We start from the raw sequence: 21,244 nt of genomic DNA, 5'->3' as shown, positions 1-21,244 counted from the left end.
GGGGGGGATAGAGCTCTCATTTTTTAGAGGTCTGTTTCCAAAAATGGGAGCCATTCTTATTTTCTTAGAACCTGTTTCTGAGAGGTTGGTGAAGTAACATTAAAGGTTCTTTTCACCTGAAGTCGCTTCAGTTCCTGCACAAAAAAATACATGTTGAAGGAAAGCATCTGTTCCGTGTGGTGTTTGGTACCTAAATGAATAACATATCATATGATCTTTCCCAAAGGGAAGCTGAAGAATCCAAAGCAGGTCATAAAATAACATGAAGAACTATCATTACTGGTGTTCAGCTGACTTGTTCAAATCAGAGGCATTCGTTGTTATTAGATACATTTCACTCATTTATGACTTTTATTCTTTCTTCATCACCTCTGCAGCAACTCTTGCAATGTGTATCATACTGTTTTATTAATGTGAGTTCAGTGTCCATAGCCCCAAACTGAAGGATTTTACAGTTTTGCTTTTTTTTTTTGGTTGAAGTAGTACAAAATGTCAAAAATTAGAAGGAAGGTCACAGTGGAAAATACCAAGACAATATCCGATAGCACATCCCGAAGACCCAGTGTGTTTGAAAGGCTTGGACCCAGCACTGGAAGTACTGCAGAGGTGAGTTGTAAAAGTGTTCTTCTTTTCCTCTCCACCCCAGCATCTTCTTTTCCAGGATTTAGGTGGTGGGAAAGTGTAGCTCACAAGTACCAAATAGTCAGATGTCACTGATGTTAGTAAAGGTGAAAAGAACTCCTTAACGTGTGGATGTTCAACATACTAATAGTAGAATTTTCAAATAACGTGTGTTGTCCCAGCTTCTGGAGAGGAGCGGTAGTACTGTACCTGCTCATAGTATTTCCACCAACCTAAATTTTTCTCTGCCAGACCTGATGCTCATTGTTGGTTATTTTTTTTAATTATATTACTGGTGGACAGAAATTACAGGTAAATGGGAGTTAATGTGGAGTCATTTGTTTGTTCTGCCACACTCACACCAGTGGTATTTCCAGAAATGAGTGTGTAATTCACCCAGTGATGTCTGTCTCTTAGACACAGTGCCGTAACTGGCTGAAGACTGGCAACTGCCTCTATGGGAACACATGTAGATTCGTACATGGCCCTTCACCACGAGGTAAAGGCTATAGCAGCAGTTATAGAAGGTAAATCAAGAACTCACTTTGAATTCTTCACATGCTGTAGGAAAATAGCTTTTGCAACTATGTCTTCTGTTTTGTTTTGTTTCTTTTTTTTTTTTTAAGTGAAATGCTGTGGTGTGCCTAATGGTATGCTTTATCAATAATCAATTGCATTGTGAAGCTGCTCAAGACAATTTAGCAACTTGCAGTGGGTTTTCTCAGGTTTTTTGTGTGTATGTGGCTTTAAAAAATGAATGGAATCCACTGAATGCAGATTAACGTCTTGTATTACTTGAAATGGGAAGTTCAAGTACCTTAATACTTTTTTTGTGTAGTGTTACTGCAGCTTCTGATGTGCCTTTCTGTCCTTTACTAAAATGCTGTCTTGCAGCTACTTTCAGCAGCACTCACATACTTGCAGCCCTTCTGCCTTTGCTATATTGTTTGATGAATAAGGTGTCTATCCTTTCTCTCCTGTTGTGAGAAAACAACTCTCTTCAAGATGTAGTTTTATGACTTTATCTGTCAGATACAGAACAGATATCCTGCATCATAGGAGGAGATCCAAAAAGTAACTCTGTTTTTCAGAAGAGAGTATTTTTACTATCTGCCTCTTCATATGTTACTGTAATTTAAAAATACTGGTTTTCTCAACTGTCCTTTTTGAGGCATAACACCTTACTTAAACGAAATGTGGCAGTAAGTTTGTAATGTTCTTGCTATAAAGAACAAAAAATACAGTTTCAGCATAGTACCTCTTTGTATGAAAGCTTCACATTTTAGAAACAACTGTCCTTCATTATGCTACAGTAGTGTCAGTGTTGCCTCTAGGTTACAGATGGGCACACTGAAGTATCCAAGTGTAAAGCCACAACAGAAAGGTTGGTATGAGGTTAGGGTTCTGTTTCTGACTCTTTTTTCTAGTCCTGTGGCATACTCTCAAGATGATCTTGACTTTGCTTGTTTGATCTTCCATTGCTTCTAAGGTGGTAGCAGTTGGGATACAAAATACATCACTGAGTTTAATGTTTCTTTCAATGTGTAAAAGATTTTACTCTGCTCTGTACTGAATGTTCCAAATGGGAAAAATTAGTGTTATACATTGTAGAGATTAAATTTTAAAACTGTTAGAATTTCACTTTCTCCTTGCTTTCAGTGTTTGGAACACTCAGTACGTAGTTGTGCTTGGTCATCTGAGGAAAAGTGACATTTCTTTTAATGATTAAAGCTGTGTTTCTGCTTCACTGTCACCACTGACATTTAAGAATAACATCGATTTACTTCGTTTTATTGCTAACTTTTTTTTACTGGGATTATATGAAAAAGTCAAAGGACAAATCTTGCTGCTTATCTGCTTGACACATTTAACATTTAATAAAGTGTTCTTAAAAATAAAAAGGGGGAGGAAGCCTCTACCTACCTAGTCCCCCCCACACACATACATACACACACACCAGAACAGACAAATGAAAAAAGCATGCTCGTCTTCAAAGTTTCTGGTGATAGCTCATGGCCAGGCACAGAAAAAGCTGATTTATATACATAATAAAATGATGACAATTTCATGCCATTTAACATTACAGAGATTTTTACAAATGTTATCCAGAATTTTGAATGCAGTTTTATTGGCTTCTTGCAAACCAAGCTCATGCTGCTTCCACAGCAGTTCAGTTCAAGCAGTATTCTTGTTCAGGTATCTGGGACAACATAATGGTGGAGTGTCTACATGCATTCATCCAGACCTGCTGGTTAAGGCTTTTGTCTGCTTTGCAAGCAGTTTGGTAGAACAAAGCTGGTCTTGCTGTCTTTCTGTCTTGCTCCTTCAATTTCATACCTGTCTGAAATAAATCTCACTGTTAATGGTTTTTATCTGACTGTAACGCCTCCCAAAACTGAGAATCTCACCAGGCAATAGGAAAACTGGACTCTAAAGTGTGAAGACGACTCTTAAATCTAGTTTCATTATAACTCTGTTTCAGCATTAATGCTGCCTCTCAGCATGAATTTTAATCATACTGTTACAAAAAATGAAACTTGACACGTTTGAACATGTAAAACTTTCCTGATGAGGATATTAAGAATGCATCGATAGATGTGCCAGTCTTCCAGGCATCTGAAGTATGGAGAAGCTAACAAGAAAAGAGCTGTGTGTAAAACATGCTACCCACGAGGAACTTTCCTCTCTTGCTCCACTTGGAAATTGTTGGGTAGTTGCTTGGCAGCTTCCTGCTGGTTCCCTTATACTATATACATATATATCTGTGCCATCGTAACTTCCCTCTCTTAGCTGCTCTGGTCATCTTCATTCTGGATCATTAAACCAGATTTAAAAACCAAACCAGCATTGATACTGGGTAAGAACTTCCAGATTTTGCGAGGTTCAAATATTATTGTATAGGAAACTGAAATATGGGACAATATTTCCTGAGTATTCAATTATAATATGTACATTACACACTAATAATTGTCGTCTGCCCATGCATGTGTGTGCACACAAACATACACAGATACTCTCAAAAAGTATGTTGTAATGTGTGCCTGCTGCTGGGTAATTATTCCTAACACTGTTAAGAGGTACAGAAGCAAATGGAGGGACTGTTATGAATGTGTATTTCCTAACCAAGCTGCTCAATATCAAGAACTGAACTGTTGCAAGAAGTAATGCTATTTAAAATCGCTTAATGTCTTCCTTAAAATTTGAAATTAAAGTTGCGGTACACCTGAAAGAAAAATCAGCCAGCAGACCAGCTTGTTTTTCTGTGCATTAAGCCAAAGTATCTGAAAACTATTCAGTTTCCTGAATAATTGTTTCTTAAAATTTGACAAATTTTCAGTATTACTTTATTAGACTTTTTGGGGGATTATGATGATTTTGGGGAAGGAGTGCTAGGATGGTTACCATGACACTTTGTCCCAGCGTTCTCCTAAAGCTGAAAAAGAAAACAAAACCAAACCAACCAAACAAAAAAACCCCAAACAAACCAACCAACCCACCCCCCCCCAAAAAACCCCAACAAACCAACCCACCAACAAACCCCAAGCCTGTAACTTTTTTCATTTCTGTGATTTCTTGGTAACTTTTGTGATCTTTAAGGAGATTTGAATAATAAGTTTTTTCTTCCCTTCCATACTGAAAATGATATTAATTGAGGGTGAAACGGTTTCAATGTTTTTTCACTCTGGTATATAGCTTTCTTAAAAAAAAAAAAAAAAGTATTAAAATAAGTACATGAGCTGCATTCAGTGGAAGTTCACTTGCTTTCTCCTTCAGCTACTGTTTTTTATACCTGAAATTGCTCCTGTTGAGGAACAATGTTACATTAGCTATCATTTTTTTGCCTTTTAAATTAATTTTCAGTTTCACAAATTCAAATCCTTTGTGCCATAGCTAAATATTATCAAAAATTAAGGCATAGATTGCCAGTTTAATGTTTAAAGACAGTTTATTTATTGAGGTAGCTGATGGTTGGAATGCTTCAGTGTTTTGGTAATGCAGAGGAATTATCTTTCTAAGATGGGTGAGGGGAAAAAAAAAAGCTTGAATACCTTTGCTAAATAAATACCTTTGCTAAAGTCAGATGCTTTAAAGATGGTATGCATGCAAAGAAGATAACTTGTTTATATTTGTATGCTGGATATAATTTGATCCTTAGTTATGAAAGAAGCAGCATGCTACCGTTTTGTACCTTTCCTCTGATCTAGATTGACCTGTATTTAAAACTTCATGAAGAATTAAATGCATTTAAAATGAGAGCAGTCACTGGTCTTTTTCTTCTTGTATCCTAAAACACTTAGCCTTATGGTGCAGTTTAAAGAATTAAATATTGACAACATTGCGAAAGAGGAAGTGGAAACCAGTTACTGTTTTTCAAATATGCAGAGGTTGAAGATGAAGTCATATTAATTTAGATTTTTGTATGCATAAACTGTGAAAGACAGTTTACCCTTTGTGTATTTATGTGACAGAGGAAGGGTGAGAGAAATGACATTTTCTAAGTGGAAACCCTAATTCAGTCTGAAAAACAAATGCAAACTTCCTTATTCAAATAGTACATATAACTCTTCTAATGGACTAAGGCAGCATCGGTATCTCTTGATGATTCTTTAGTGTAAACTGATAGGTACAGATCCACTACTTTCATACAACCATTTCATGGAAGAATCTGTAATTAACAGTTGACAGCCATCACAGAAGTACCAAACTCAATATCAGACCAAATTTATATGAAGAGAAAATTTGTTTTCTTGAACTGAAAGATCATTTGAAGCAGCTCTTATATCCATCCCCTTTGCTTAGGAACTTGTTTGAATGCAAGAGTTGTTATCTTTAAACTCATAAGAGATAAATGAACTGTGAATCCATACTAAGGTGACAAAATTATGTAGATGTGGTAGGGCAGGATGTTCCCCCTCCCTTCCTATAATACCTTTTTACAGAAAATGTATGATAACATTGCATGACTAGTAGAGTTCATCCAATATTTTGTAATGAAGAAACAAAGTAATTATGTTACTGAAAAATGGAAAGTAGAGAAGGCCTCCAAGAGTGAATTTTTGGTGCATGGTCTTGCAACAGTATTTTTTTGTGTGGCAGTCTTGCCAGGGTCATGGGATGATGGCACCTAGGTCATGTTATCTCCACTTGCAGGCTTCGTCTGTCTTCAGAGTTGTGCTTCTGTGTGACTATCATTGCTAGCCTACAGTAATTTGACTCTGCATTAATTGTGTTTTAATATATATATAAAATATATATATTAAAATCGTGCAGCTTAGAACATGGAGAAGGCTAAAGATATCTTGAAAGACTTGGTAAGAGTGATTGTGGAACACAGTGATGGTCAGAAAAAGATTTTTTTCTGGATAAGATCACCTGAAGCTGATCTGGAATAGTAACCAAGTCATGTTATATATACATACAAGTCATTTTTTTTTCTTAAAGTCAAGTCTTCCTTGATGTTCTGAAAGAGTTGGTTTTTTAGAATGCTTAAGCCCATTAGAACAGACTATTTTTTTTTTATTCATCTATTTCACTTCTGGGTGGGAGGTTTAGATCTTTATGTATATGCTAATTAAAAAAATTAATAGAAAGATTGTATTCGTTTAAAAATAGTCCCACAGAACTGGTTATATTATGTTTCTGTATTACACAGGTCACCAGAAAGACCCACTGGAGATCTTCGGGAAAGAATGAAGAACAAACGTCAAGATCTTGAAGCAGAGCCACAGAAGCGAAGTACAGAGGAATCGTCCTCTCCTGTTAGGGTAAGAATGGAGTTTGCAGAACTCCAGAATCCCTCAGTAGCAATTGGGCAGTGTGTCCTAGAAACCTGATTGTGGTGACTTGTAATATTTAAAATGTTTTAATGAACTGATCATTTTGTACATAGCATGTGGCATATTTTAAGTGTCTTAACAATTGTATTATATTGCAATTTTATAGCACTTTCTGGTCTTGTGGTCCCCAAAGATTTTATAAACCCCACAGACTAAAATATGTTACGGATACTGATATTTATTATTTAATAACAGTGCAGACTCTTATTACCAAGAAAGTGTATTAACTATTGTTCCAATCATCCACTGTTTTTTCCCCCAACATTTACTCATATCCATTGTTTACATGCATTTTGACTCCAGTTGTTCCAAATTTGCTTTTGATGAGACCACACAGTTACCGTTGTGCTGGTTCATTTCACCTTCCTCCTCACGGACTCATCAGCCATCCCAACTGTTCACTTTTGGATTTTGCAAAAAATTCATCCATTATCATTCTCATTTTCTAATCATCTTTCTGCAACCCGATACCCCTCAAATATCAGAAGTTACTTATTTTTAAATTGTGTTATCTGTTCCTGATGTTACAAACAGATAGGGGCAGAGCTGGTAAGGGTGACCCTGCACCCATGTAACAATAGTACCAGTGTACTCCTGCGTCATGTTTTTTAAGACCATTTTCATATAAATAATGACTAAAAATTTTTATCTGTGAAAAGTCAAGTTTGCTTCTGCAGATATTAACAGCATTCTGTTTTTATTTCCTCTCAGTCTGTTCCTACTTGCTGTGTAAAATGAATTTTTATGTCAGGTGTAAAGAAATCAACAGCAGCTGCTATCATTAAATTAAGAGAATGGCTTATATTCCAGTCATGTTTTCAGTTGCTGTTAATTTGTGTAAAATTTTGATCTTTTTACTCTTTTACTTGAATGTGTTTCTTTTATTTTTCTAATAGTTTGAATAAACTGTTCAGTTATTGAGTACATGGTTGGTGGGAGAAGTGTTTTTGTCCAACCGTTATTAAAAATTTATCGTAACTTCTTCTGTCCAACTGACAACTGTACAACTCTTGATTTTGATGTATTTCTTACTTTTTATAGTAATTCCTGCTTTTTATAGTGTTCTATTAATGTAATAATAAAATACTTTTAAACAACTCAAACCCAAATAAAGATGAACTTGAAGCAGGAATCAAAAAGCATCATAGAATTAGTGGGTCTGTTAAAGTACCAAAGAATTATTTACAGGATAAGCACACTGCAGAGAAAAAAAATTACTCTGCTTCAATCTCATAAAACAGAAGGCTGAGGAAACCACTGATCTTTTGTATTATTTACATGGAGGCAACTCTCAAATGTGGGATATCCAAAGAAAATTTTCTGGAACAATAGATGAAGAGGGACAGTCATCAAGAGTTGCATTGCAAAGAACAGAAGACTGAACTGACTGAACTGCTAACAAAAATCTTGCTCCATCATTAGAGCTACTACTATGGTGGAGATCTAATATCTGACGTTTCCATCTCTTATTAAAGCTCTTGGGATAACAGAGGAGCTGGATAAGAAATCTTTACTTTGTTTTGAAATAGTGAAAAGTAGCTTGTTCCATAAAAAGTTTCATAATTGTTGGGGGGGGGGGGGGTTTGTTTTTTTTTTGGTTTTTTTGTTTTTTTTTTTTTTTTTTGGGTTTTTTGTTTTTTTTTTTTTTTTTTAAGAGCAGCACTGTTCCTGCAGGCAGAATTTGTGCTTCACCAGTCTACTAGCATGAAACTTTAACAGAGCATAGGGGTAAAGAGAAATTGTTTGATACAGGTGAAACCTTAAATAGCTGCTTTTGAAACAAACGGCTTTTGAGGCATATTAGATAGTCGAAGAATAGCAGATATAATATTGTCAGGTTTAGAAGCTAGCTAAGGGGAAAATTTTAGATTAATTTCAAATGATAAACTTACAGAGGATATTATGGTGCTTCATCTAAAGAGCTATAACTTTTTAAGAATGTGGAAAATATGTTGGACATCCCAAATGTTAAACTTTACAGAAGATATGAAAACAGTAGTTGAGATTACTAAAGCCTGAGCAATGCCACAGGGCTTGGGGAAAGATAGTTTTTGCCAGTACCGTGGCAGATGTAACTTGGTGTTGGCAAGTGCAAGGTAATGCACAATTAAGAAAGTATTTAAAACGAAGAATCATGGATGAATATTTGAAAAGTAACTGAAACCATCCAGTAGAGAAAGAAGTTATTGTGGACAGCTCAATGAAACTATCTGTTCAAAGTGCAGTCACAGTTGCAGAAGCAAACACTCAGATATATAAAAATGGAATAGAAAATGATCAATATTATGTTGTAGAAATTCATGGTCCAGTTTTATTTGAAACGCTGTTTGGTTGTGATCACCTGTATGCAAGAAAATACAAAGTTCTTTTTGAAGAGGCAAGGAGGTGAGAGACTGGAGAGAAAAAAGGACATGTGACGAATGTATGTAATGTATGGTTGAGAGAATGTAAATTAGATGCGTCATATTCATACTTTATCCCAGTAGAAAGAGTGGCAAATTTCAAATGATGAGGGGAAATACTATTTATGTTTTATATGACAGTTCTACCTGATTGCCAGAAGATACATTCAAAAACCTGAATAGATTCCACAAAAAGTTGGGACAATATAACTAATATAAAATCATCTTAGAAGACATTTCTTGTTCTTTGGAGACATAAGATAACTAGCACAATCTGTATGTATTTAGGAAGAAACTTCCTATAAAGACAGCTTATAGAATATATCCCTTATATCTTCACGTCTTGTACTGTTATTTTCAGAGACAATATGCTGCGTTGCGTGGACAATTACATTGAACTCAGTTGTTTCTGTATTTCTCAGATTTGTGTTCAGAATTATTTCAGCACTGTCTGTAGTGTATCAGTTACTATACGAATAATTAGATTAGGTTCATGCTGCTGTTATATTTAGTTGGAAATTTTTATGTTGAAATTTTCTCTGTATTATGAAGACAGCTGTATTGGAATATATGAAGTGTTAGCTAAAGAGTTACCTGGGAGGTGTGTGCGAGTTTGGGAGAAACAGTGGGAAGAACTTAATGTACATTTAGGAAAGGTTTTCGTAAGGATTGTATATCACCTGTTTCGTATCTGTGCTCTTTGTCACTATGGCTTTTGAATATGTCTGCTGGAAATGGAAGTCAGCATTGTCTTCCATCTCTGAAATGGAAACAATACCTGTTAATTACAGGGAAACTTCAGATTCATTTTCTTGTACATTTGTGTAATGTGGTAGTAGTTTACGCTGTGAAGGTATTATACCTGGAGCAAAATAGTACTGTGCTTGCCCAAAAGATTCTATCTGTAATACATGATAGCTTATTTTAGATTTAAAAGAATCTGTGCTTTTGAATTAGCTTATATTGCTGCTTCGTGTACATGTGCTGATAAGGCTGAAACTGACGTTTCTGCCTTGTAAGAATTGTAGGTTGTAAGAGTCTTATAAATATTCTCTCCATTGTTGTTGGTAAAATGATACTTCTTGACTAGAAGTATGTTTTGCCAACTTTTTGTGCTTGGTCAGACTCCTCTGCCTGTGGTGGGAAATTCATTCAAGAAGACATCAAGTCTTGTGCTGTAGGGTGCTGATCATATCTTATGGGGTTTGGAACTTCAACTTAAGTAGATGTTAAATAAAATCTCACAGAATTCAGCCATAATGTTTTGTTTGGGTGTTTTTTGTGGGTTGTTTTTTTTTTTTGGGGGGGGGGGTTTTTTTGTTTGTTTGGTTGGTTTTTTTTTTTTGTCCTAAGTAGCATTTCTTCTGAATGTCAAATTAACTGATGATTAAACTGTAATCATCTAACACATGTAAATAGTTCAGCTGGGAGCACATACCTGAAAACAGCAGGATAAGGTCTACTAACTTGTTTACTTTTAGGACAATCCACATTTTTTATTTATTTATTTATTTTTATTTTTTTAGTAAATAAGTCTATTATTGTGAAAGTTTATTATTTCTTGTCTAGTAAATGGGATTTTTTCAGAGTCTGCAGAAAAATAGTTTACAAGTGTGGTTAAATTCAATATAGCGTCTTCAAGTACAAGTCAAAGGCATTCTGCTGGCCTTTAGGAGCTTGACATATTTTATTCTTGGCTTACTAAGGGAGAGACAAAAAAACCTCTGTAAAGTACAAGCGGGTCTAAATGAAGGAAATATTTCCCATAGTATGAGGGAATTAAATGAGTTGTAAGTGGAACAAGTACAACGAAAAGAATACCTTGAAGATTTCGCAATGAGAAAATTAAAATGTGTCTTCTAAACCATCATAAATTAAATTCTTAATTTGTGTGCCCCAGGAATATATACTCAATTTCTAAACTGAGATTTGTTTTTCAAGAGGCAGTGTTACCAGAATCTTTCTCCTGGCAACTAAACTAAAGTCATTTAGTGCATGAATGGGCTCGGATCAAGTTGTCCAGACTTGTAAAATAGCATGCTTGCATAAAGATTATCTATTCCCTTCCCCTATATTCAGCAATTTAATAAAATTCCTTTTGTAGATGTTTTTGCTCTCAGTTCTTCTGTAGAAGTATAATTGTGCCACTATTGAATTGCTCCACTCAAAGGAGAAAATACATGTTGTTTCTAGATGCTTGCATTTGGTTGCAAGTTTGGAGATGTAGGCAAGATACATACAGGTTGTGTAGTATTTTCAACTTGAGTTATTAAATTGGTCTTGAAGCATTCTGACTTACCTGCACAGTCTCTTCTGACAAGTGATTTTGGAATTGGCTTTGAGAAATTTGGGGTTTTTTTTAAAAAACATATATAGAGGATGTCCTAAAATGTGTATTTCAGTTTGCTAGTAAAAAGTAGTGTTGGACTAATAAAAACAAGTATTTGTATTTCAGAAATTATGTTTGTGGTTTGTTATATTGTAGGAGTTGCAGTATAGAGTGGAAGTACACAGTTTGATACAACAGATATAGTGGTGGGCAGTCTTCAAGGTGGGCAGTCTAGAAAAACTAAGATACTCTAAGAAAATAAAGAGTGGTTGCAGGGCAGGCTTGTTGATGACGTTAGGGATTTTCAAATGTCATTAGAGGAATTTTCTTTTAAAGTAGCTTGCTTTGTGTAGTATAGGTCTTGCTCTTAGACTGAAATGTCTTTAGTCCATGTTGTGGTGATGGCTTAGTTGATGTCAGTAACCAACACGACTTGATAGGTTAGCATTTTCTGCATCATTTTAGAGATCCTGTCATGAAATGGAGAAACCTCTCTCCTGTTCCCCCCCCCCCCCCTTTTTCTTTTCCTTTTTCTAGAAGTGCTTTAAATTAAACATGACACAAATTAGTTCTTTACTGTGAAACTCCTTTGTGTTACGTAGTAACTGGTCGTTTCTGAGGCTTTGAATATGATACACTGAACGCATCAAGATGAGAGGCTTGAGAATAACTGTGCGCTGAAGCATCTGGTTTAGTTCACTAGGTAAAATAAATACAGTACTTGTTCTGTCATCAATTAAATCATTAAGCTAGAGATAAGATTTTAATATTTAGTGAGTAAAAAGGAATAGTTGAATTTTACTCACTTGGGAGTGACTATCCACAAGCTTACGTTATTTCCTTACTGTATTTCTAAGGTGATGTTAAGGATGTAAATTAAGTAAAAATCTAAGTCCCAGTAAGAAATAGCTAGTGAAATTCTCAGGCGTCTCCTTCTCTTGGTATAAAAGCAAAGGTTTCTACGTATCAACACTGAAGAATCCCCAAAAGGCAAAAGAAGGCACTATGGGAGGTGAGAACAAAAGGGATATGGGACAGACTTTCATTATTTGCTCTTTCTGGTTTCCTACTTAATAAATTAACCTGAGATACTTCTAAGCTTGAATGTTCTTTTAATATTTTTTTTTCGTGGGTTTTTTTTTGGTGGTGTTTCTTTTTTTTTTTTTTTTTTTTTTTTAAAATAGTGAAAGAACTTTGTCCTGTACTCCACTTAATCCCAGGTAGATTATTTAGGGAATGTCACTTCAGCAGAGACAATGATGTAACTATGCATCAGTTACTACTGGAATTTAACTGGGGGGAAAGTGCAGCACGGGTTCAGTTACCTTTTGAAATTTCTCTTCTTTCCTGTAAGAATAGTCTCTGGCTTCCTTAGGAGTTCACAGGACCATCTGCCACATGCAGAATGGTGCTGCTGCAATAGTTAGACTTGTTTAATAGCTCAGGGCCAGTGAAAGTTCAAATACGAAGTTATCAGCAAAGCTTGATTCCAGTGTGTTGCTTTAGACTTTTTTTTCCCCTTCCTTCTGCCAGCCAAGGGTCTCTGGGTTTTTTTATTATTTATTTTATTATTTCCTCCAATTCTTTATCGTCTGGAGAGTTAAATGGTTCAGCTTCTGAGGCTCATCTGCCTTGCATATAAATATTCTTATTTACAGCTGAGAACTTTCACTCAAGCTGGTAAAATTATACTCTTCCAGTGTTCATTAAACTATCAGTCTCAAGAACCTGATCTGTTCTTTCAGTTCCTGTTTTAAACTTTGTTCTCTGATACATGCTTGATTCTTGCCCTGCCCTTAAACCTTCTTACTTTATGAATCCTTTCTTCTCTTTTCCCCATCTGCTATTTGCATACTGATTATTTGAAATTGCATTTGATCGTGTTGCTTGTGGAATCTCTGCTTATTTAAGAAGGTATTTGTTCGACAGGCTAAAGGGATAAATACTTTTTGAACTATAAAACAGAAACAGCCAAAATGCCATGTAAAATATACCTTCTTCTTCAGGCTTCTTTTAAAATAAATGTGTTTACTCTAATGCAGCATTTTTCCCCTTATAGAAAGAGTCTTCACGAGGAAGACATAGGGAAAAAGAGGATATCAAAATTACAAAGGAGAGAACACCAGAAAGTGAAGAGGAAAATGGGGATTGGGAAACAAATAGAGAAGGTAAGTATAATTAAACTAATGGTCCCTCTACAGCTCAATGAATTACAAGATTACTGGGCTGTACATAAAATAGAATGCTTGAAGATTTGGTCTCTAAACAGAGTACTTCTATGCAGTAGCCATTAATGTTTATTTTTGGAGGAGAGCAAAGAAGCAGTCTTTGCTTTGTAGTTGGATTGCTACAATGCTAAAACCAATTTATTTTAAAAACACATGCTTTTTTTTTTTTTTTTCTAAAACACTCCTCAGACAAGAAGAAACTTGGCCATAGGCTACTCTGTAGCAGAACCTTTCACATTTAGATCGCTAGTTGAATCCAGGTTACATCCAGAGGAATTTCAGAATTGGTCCATCTGAGGAGAGAGAGTAACTCCTTTGAATTCAAAAGTCAGCAGGGTTTTGTTGCATAATTTGTAGTGGTGTAGACTGCCTCCTTAACAAGGGCTCCATTGAATGAGTATAACAACAGCTTGACAGCTGAAGGTAGCAATGTGAAAACACTCCAGGAGTGGTAGGAGTCTTGCATTACCTTCTGTACTCATTTTTGTTTGGGTGGGCTTTTTTGTTTTGTTTAATGGTTAAAAGGTGATTTTGTTGTCCTTGTTGATAATACTTGTCTGTTTAATATGTGGACAGTTGAGGAAAAGACTGTCTATTTTCTCCTGAGTTTCACTTTTGTTAGAGACCAAGCTCACCTGACAGTGAAATTATGATAGCTTCTAATGAACTGTAGTGTTTGTGTAGTTTTGTAAGTGTCACTGTTTCAGAAGTAGTTACAATATTGCAATAGGAGATGAGAATCCTGATCCATTCTAAGTGAATTCAGGTATAATGAAGGTATTTGCAATAACGTATACTACAAGTTGTTTGTGGGATGGAACTCCTCTGTACATTTCATTAAGTAGGTGACTTTTCTATAGTATGTGATGTAAGTGTTGCAAATAGTGTTTTGCCGTGTCACAGTACATGAATAGAAGCTGTAATACATTTTTACTCTTTTCTAAATTTTTTTTTCAGTGTGATTTAAGAAACAGCAACCTATGACGTGTATACATGGAAATAGAATCTTAAGTCAAAAAAGTTTGGAACATAGAACCCTCAAGTTCTATATAAATGTATAGAATGAATGTCTGAAGTTCTACACACTGAGACTTTCTCCTTGAGAACTATGTTTTATCAAAATAGTGTTGATTGTAGCTATATGGCTGAAGTGGAATTATGGTCTGTTAAGTTCTACTGAGTGCTGTATAAGCAGGTAGATGGACTGGGAAAGAACCTATGCTGTTAGGAACTGCCTCTCTCTCTAAGCTGTTCCCATGCATTCTTGGCACGTAAAGGGCATTTGTAGACTGAGTTCAGTTATTGCAGAACCTTTTATATAGTTCCTGTGTGTAGGAGGGGGAATGAAAGCTAATGACTTCTTAATGAAGTCATCTTTTCTCTGACAGTTATTTTTCTAAACTGCTTTCTAGCATTAGACTTAAGTAGCCTTATAAAAAGAAATGCAAACAGAGTGAGTAAAACTGCTTAAATTTTCAGTAAGATTTCAGTTGCAAAGCTTGAAGCATATGGTATTAACTAGCCATGACTTAATGAAAAAGGGTGAGAAATAGCACCTTTTCTGATATGAAAACCAAACAGTAATAATGTTTCAAAACAGAAATAAGCTCTTGTAGCGTGCATTAATCCAGTGAAAGAGGTTATACAGACCTCTTATTTTAAATTCAATTTGTAGATGTAATTAAGTGTATCAATTGATTTGTGAGATACGCTATTAAACAAAGCCCTCTTGTATCATGCGTCAGTATTTAGATCTGTTTCATGTGAGATTTCCCAATTAAGTAGTGCTCTACATATTTTTGGACTTCATGAATACATACTCTTTTATGTTATTTAAATATAGATAAATAGTTTACTGAGTTTTCCTTGCTAACTAAGCTTAATTGATGCAAGTCTCCGAAAGAAGTTAAGGTGTTTTTAATAATGGAGTTTAAAAACTTAACTGCAGGTTGTGTGGAACTAACTGGAGTTACTTCAAGTTTACACGCATAATTGAAGAGATTTGGCTTAGCTTCATTGATCTATTCATGCAGTACTTAAAAGTCACTGAAGTATGTATGCTTTGCATCCAGTATGCTAAATCTTATTCTTTCATATGTAATTGTTTACTAATCTATTTACTTTTTTTTTAATAAAGACTCTGATAATGGAGATGTTAATTATGATTATGATCATGAGCTGTCTTTGGAAATGAAGCGCCAAAAGATTCAGAGAGAACTCATGAAATTGGAGCAGGAAAATATGGAGAAACGAGAGGAAATAGTCATTAAAAAAGAGGTTTGTATTATGTCAATGTGAAATGAAAAAAATAAAAATTCAGCAGCCACTTCATAGCCTTCAAATTGTTTTGTGGAAGACTTAGGCTTCCTGGGCTACAAATGCATTATTGTGTTACATCGTAGAAAATAACTGGCGCATGTGTAACTTAGTATGGGACTCGGATGTTAGTTGTGAGAATCTGGTCAATCATCCAGCACCATAACCAAGTGTTCTGCTTTATGAAGTCTGCTATTAAATGAGTAGGACAAATTGAATGCTCACTGGGCACATATTGATTTTAAACTTTGAGTTATAGTTTTTGTGATGTATTACAGAGTGCATCATCTTATCTTCCCACCCCTTTTCTTGTCATCTTCCTTTTACGATGTTCTCTGAAAATGATACTGTTAGTTTGAGGTAGATGTCTACGTGGTTAAGATCTCAGATGTAGGCTGTTACTGAATTTACATATTTGACACATACAGTTATGCTTTTGAGCATCAGTATCAGTTAATATATTCTTTTCCTCAAGATTTCTCCAGAGGTGGTTAGATCTAAATTATCACCATCGCCATCACCAAGAAAGTCTAGCAAATCTCCAAAACGAAGATCCAGTCCCAAATCATCATCTTCAGCTAGTAAGAAAGAGAAGAAAGCATCTACTGTATCTTCCCCACTTCTGGATCAGCAGAGGTCAGTATGTAAATGCATCTTGCGAGAAAAGTGAGAAGAGAGAGCCACGCTGATTTTTTATTACTGGGTTTCTCATAATATGTGTTTTCATTATCCTTGCTTTCAGGACTTTTAATTCTATAACTTTAGGGGAAGTTCTCTAAATTGTGCACTGTAAATCATCTTATGCAGAAAACTGTTACATTAATGTAGCTGTCAGTTGATTAATTTCATGGTTTTCAAGCAGACCATTTCTCTCTGAATGACCAGAATCTCTGAGAGGTGATGAGGAAATATAAATCATTTAAAAAGTGGGAAGCAGTTTTATTTTGAGATGCTGCAGCCTATGAAGTGGCTCTTCTAGACTGGAGTGAAACGTTTATAATTCAACTAACTGCACATTCTGTTGGTATTGCAAATTGCTTTTCAAGAAATAATGTTTGACTTTCAAGGCAGGAAATTTTTCAGAATTCAGGAGGGGAAAGGAACTGGGGGATGTGAAGGGGAGGGAAAAGGCAAGGACAAGGTATGTGAAAATCACAGGAAGTTTGAACTGGGTACCTTGCCGCCAAAAGTCAATCTCCAAAACCTGTTCTAAGTTCTTGCTGGCTGCAGGACCTTTTGAATGACTGCAGTGCTTAGAGACAATAAGAAAGAAATGACTGCTGCAGAGTAAGCAGGCACATCTGTATTTGCTAAGCAAAAATCTCCTTTAAAACAGGGACAAAACAATGCTTCTGCTGTGAGAACGTACTGCATGGGTTAGTCTGCTGCTGACATTCAGTATGCAGTGATATCTAGTTTATAGGGTTTATGTCAGTGGTAGTTTGTATGAAAAAATATATACCATTTCATATCATGGGATGCATATTCAAAAATATTCTTTATCCTGTGTCAGGTAGTTAAAGTTAAATTCAAGACATGAGTTGTTAGGTCATTTTGTGTATGTGATCGGGGCTTTGCATTGCAGACGTGGGAGTCTAAACAGACAAGGTGCTCTATTGAATTCTGGTTTTCTGATCTGTGCAGTTCATGCAAGGGCATTTTAACTCTGAAAACTAGTTCTGTCTGAATAGGAGCAATTCCTATTTTTATTCACTTGCTTCAGAAATAAAGGTTATAAATGGAAGAGCTCAATGTGAATTTTTACCATCTGCATTCACTTTTCAGTCAAGTAGAGTTATTGAACACTGCTTGCTAATGGAGTGGTGAAGCCCATCCTAAAAGCTTCAAGGCCCTTTGCATTATAACTTTCCTGCCAGCATCTGAGAAATCATTGTTTGAAATAGTTGGCAGACCTTCGTTTTTATGCCCTCCTGTTAATTTATCTCTAGGAGTTCTAAAAGTAACCAGAGTAAAAAGAAAGGCCCCCGTACCCCTAGTCCTCCTCCTCCAGTACAAGAGGAAACTCCCCTGGGGAAGAAACACAAAGAAAAACATAAAGCGAAAGAACGTTCAGAAGAAAAGACAAGGGAGGTGAAAGAGAGAGGCCGTGACTTTGAAAGGCACAAGGAGAAAAAAGAGAAGCAGAGGTAAGTTACATTGCATTATTAGCTTTTAACATTAATGTAACCTTGCTTTTAAAGTTATCTTTCATAGAACACTGAATATTAAGGGATTTATACTTGCTTTGCCAACAACCTTTTTGGTACTCATTAAATATTTTAAATGTGCTATATAGATGTGTTGATGGACTAATTAACAGATTGGTATGTTTTAATTCTGTAACTTAGTAAGTTTGTAAAATACCCTTTTGAAAGATCCATTACTTCTCAGGAATTGGACTTTCACCAGTGGAGCAATTCATTTGCCAAAATCTTTATCAAAGTCATTCACTTGTCCTTTTGCCTGCTCTTCTGAAATCTTAAAGGACTATTATCTTTCTCAATTGGCACTGGAAGGTTTAAACTCTCCCTAATATTCAGCAGGTTAAAAGTATTTCTGAAATAGTCAAAGACTACTGTGATTTTAGAATTACTTTGCTTTTGCATATATATGTGTGTGTGTGTGTATATATATCAAATGGTGGACTAATATGACTGTTATTTTCTGAAGCATATGTGTCCATTTAAGTTGAAAAATACAACATCTGCATTTTTAAGTCCTGTATTCCCTTGATGAAAATAGGGTGCATGTTCGTGTTTACTTTGTAGCTGGCATAACAAAGGAGTGGAAGACCAGTAGATGTGTATTTTTAATTGATTAAATAAATTATACCATACTTAGTTTAGAATATATTATTTCCCTCATGCTTGTACACTCCCATTACTGGAAGGAGTTCATAAGCAATCAAAAAGAACATTCTGAGTAGTGCTCTAAGGATCAAAAGAGTGCCTGGCTTACTATTGTACTATAATCAGGTATTGCTATGGGGACTGCAACCTTTTATTTCAGTGCTGCTTTTTTGTCTCTCCCCCCCCCCCCCCCCCCCCAATAATAAAAATTAAGAAAGATTCTCAAGTCTTCATCATGTACAGTAAGTGAAATAGTTGAGACAGATCTCTTTGATTCATTTGTAACTGTGATTAGTGTTTGAAAATGTCCATGAGCTTGAGGCTTACTAAATAAAATTCTGACATTATGGAAATCTTTTGAATAGAGTAACAAGATAATTCTACATGGATAGGAATTCTGTTTCATGAAAACATGAAATATTAGGTAAAATTATGAGAATATAATTTTGGATTTCCCATATTCTAGTTTTGTATTTTACAGTCTAATGATTAGCAAGAAATTCGGTGCATGTCTTGCATTCTTGAGTTTTGCTAGCTTAAGGTAATTTCATATGTGAAATTATGGGTGGAATAAATGTTTCTTTCTACAAGATGATTCTTGATCTTGTAAGCACAGGTTCTGTCTTGGAGTTGTAGTAGCACCATATTATACCTGTTAAACAAGCTGCTGTTTATGTTTTCCAGGGATGCCTCTGAAAGCTCCCATAGACAGAAGCGTTCTCCTAGTCCTGCGGATCATTCTGGCAGTAATTCTTCCCCTTCCAGGGAGTATTCACCACCCGCTTCAAGGCGAAGACAAACCTCCCGAGCTCCAGCCAAGACAACCACTCATAAACATAACTTCTCACCCTCTCGCAGGTGGGAGGTCAATTGCATGGGTTTTGTTTCCATGAATAGTTGTAGTTTAGAAACTTCCTCTGTTGGTTTGTGTGTCTGTTGTGAATATGTGTGTGCCTCAAACACTTGAGCTCTGGGACTTTTGGGGTTTTTTTTCTGCCAAGTTACTACACTGAGAATACCTGTGTTGTCAAGAACAGAAGTTGTGGTGCAGGCTTCCATTTATCAGTCCCTCTCAAATATTTTGGCTTCAGGTGGAACTTCAAAAGTCTGATATGAGACATAGTCAGCCTGTGAACTTTTTTTATTCCTCACCTTCCCCCTTCTTAAAAAGTAGAAAATGTGAGAAGTCTTCTGTCTTGGAGATGAGGAAGGAGCAGAGTTTCTCTGCTCCAAAATGGGTAATGTGATACACAGATCCTGGCTCTACACATCTTTCCTGAAAAGCAAACACAATTGGCTAAACAGTGCAGTACGAGGACAATTTCAGAGACCCTTCCTGCAGGAAGCTTCAGCGAAAAGATCATCCTTCCAGTTCTAGGAGCCTTGGAAAAAAATCTTTTACCACCCATTAAAAAGGGAGGAGGAGACTTCTTATTTTGATCTGAAGGAGTCTGTAAGCTCAGGTTTAGAATGGCAGTGCTAAATACTACTGCAGTTCTATGTTTGTATAACAGAGAGGGAAGCATACTTATTTTTGGCACTTCTGTTGAAGGGTGGGAGGAAGATACCAGATGCATGGTGATAAAACAAGCAGAACAAACCCATCCATTCAGCAATCCTGAGTCGTAAGCAAGCACTTTTGCTGCTATGGTGACTCAGTTCAGCTGAACAGTGTTGTATTGTTTTAATCTAGATGTCACTGATGGACATTTTCTCTAAATTAGATTGTTTATAGGGAAGGGAGTAAAGCAGCGTGTTCTGCCTGCAGCTAGCAGTAGTAAGGAGACTGAAAAATACCTTTGCAGTACTCTTTTCTCCATTTTTTTTCTAATCTACTCCAGTATTTTGCTAATCTACTCCAGTATTTTGCTCATTACTGCCTGCCTGGGGGTTCTGTGCAGACGTATCAAGTGCGTGGAAAGGAACATTAAGTGGGAAAAACGGGCCTTCTGCTAGAAGCATGGAAGGATATTTTAAATGTTTTGTTTGTCTCCAGACCATTGATAACCTTCTATGCAAGCCAATTTTGGTAACCCCATGTTTCATGGTAATGGTTTCATGGGGAAAAGTAAACGTAGTTTTAGTTTAAAGATGGTAAGTCATGAAATTGCATTGTATTCTGTCAGTCATTTCTGACCCTGACAGAATTTTACTTCGAGTGCTTTGGAAATTTTGCTACAAATTCCAGGCCATCTGTTTCATCTCTGTGTGACAGTGTCACAAACAAATTGTTATCTTAAAGGCCGGGTTATTGCAGAAGGTTGCAGAGGTGCTACTGCCTTTGAGAAAGTAGTCCCTATTTGTGAGTCACGCAAAACCAAGAGCTTCATCTGTATGATCTGGTTGTTTATTTGAAGTCACCAACACTGTATATGGAAATTCAAAAATGGGAACTAAACTACTTAAGTGGGATTTTTGAATATGGATTGTCCATGTGTATTTTTTCCGACTCCTGCGTTTCTCTTTGGAAGCTTTGCAATTTTGTGAAGCAAAAGGGAGTTGTGAGTTAAGGGTAATGCATATTTCATGCAAAAAGATACTTGCAAATCACTTTGATGCTGATAAGGGAAAAATACCCCTACTGCTGAGCTCAAGGGCTTGAAGTGTGTGTCCACATTAGACTGTGTATGGGATAATGTATTATGAGGAAATTTGTTTACTG

At 35.9% G+C, this 21,244-nt stretch overlaps 1 protein-coding gene across 3 annotated transcripts in view; it reads left to right on the top strand.

The window, feature by feature from the left end:
* ZC3H13 (zinc finger CCCH-type containing 13) overlaps positions 1-21,244 on the top strand; it is a 47,465-nt gene that overhangs the window by 5,750 nt on the left and 20,471 nt on the right. For 2 of the 3 annotated variants that reach the window (XM_030475599.1, XM_030475597.1), the window contains exons 2-9: positions 481-606; positions 1,039-1,148; positions 6,275-6,386; positions 13,249-13,357; positions 15,555-15,694; positions 16,209-16,369; positions 17,683-17,880; positions 19,267-19,440. In XM_030475599.1, coding sequence (XP_030331459.1) covers positions 490-606; positions 1,039-1,148; positions 6,275-6,386; positions 13,249-13,357; positions 15,555-15,694; positions 16,209-16,369; positions 17,683-17,880; positions 19,267-19,440 — 1,121 coding nt within the window. In that variant the 5' untranslated portion in view covers positions 481-489. The remainder of the gene's footprint in view (positions 1-480; positions 607-1,038; positions 1,149-6,274; positions 6,387-13,248; positions 13,358-15,554; positions 15,695-16,208; positions 16,370-17,682; positions 17,881-19,266; positions 19,441-21,244) is intronic. The other variant, XM_030475598.1, reaches the window with a different exon arrangement.

The sequence above is a fragment of the Strigops habroptila genome, chromosome 2 (assembly GCF_004027225.2).
Source record: "Strigops habroptila isolate Jane chromosome 2, bStrHab1.2.pri, whole genome shotgun sequence".
Classification (NCBI taxonomy): domain Eukaryota; kingdom Metazoa; phylum Chordata; class Aves; order Psittaciformes; family Psittacidae; genus Strigops; species Strigops habroptila.
This window is presented reverse-complemented; position numbering and strand designations above follow the sequence as displayed.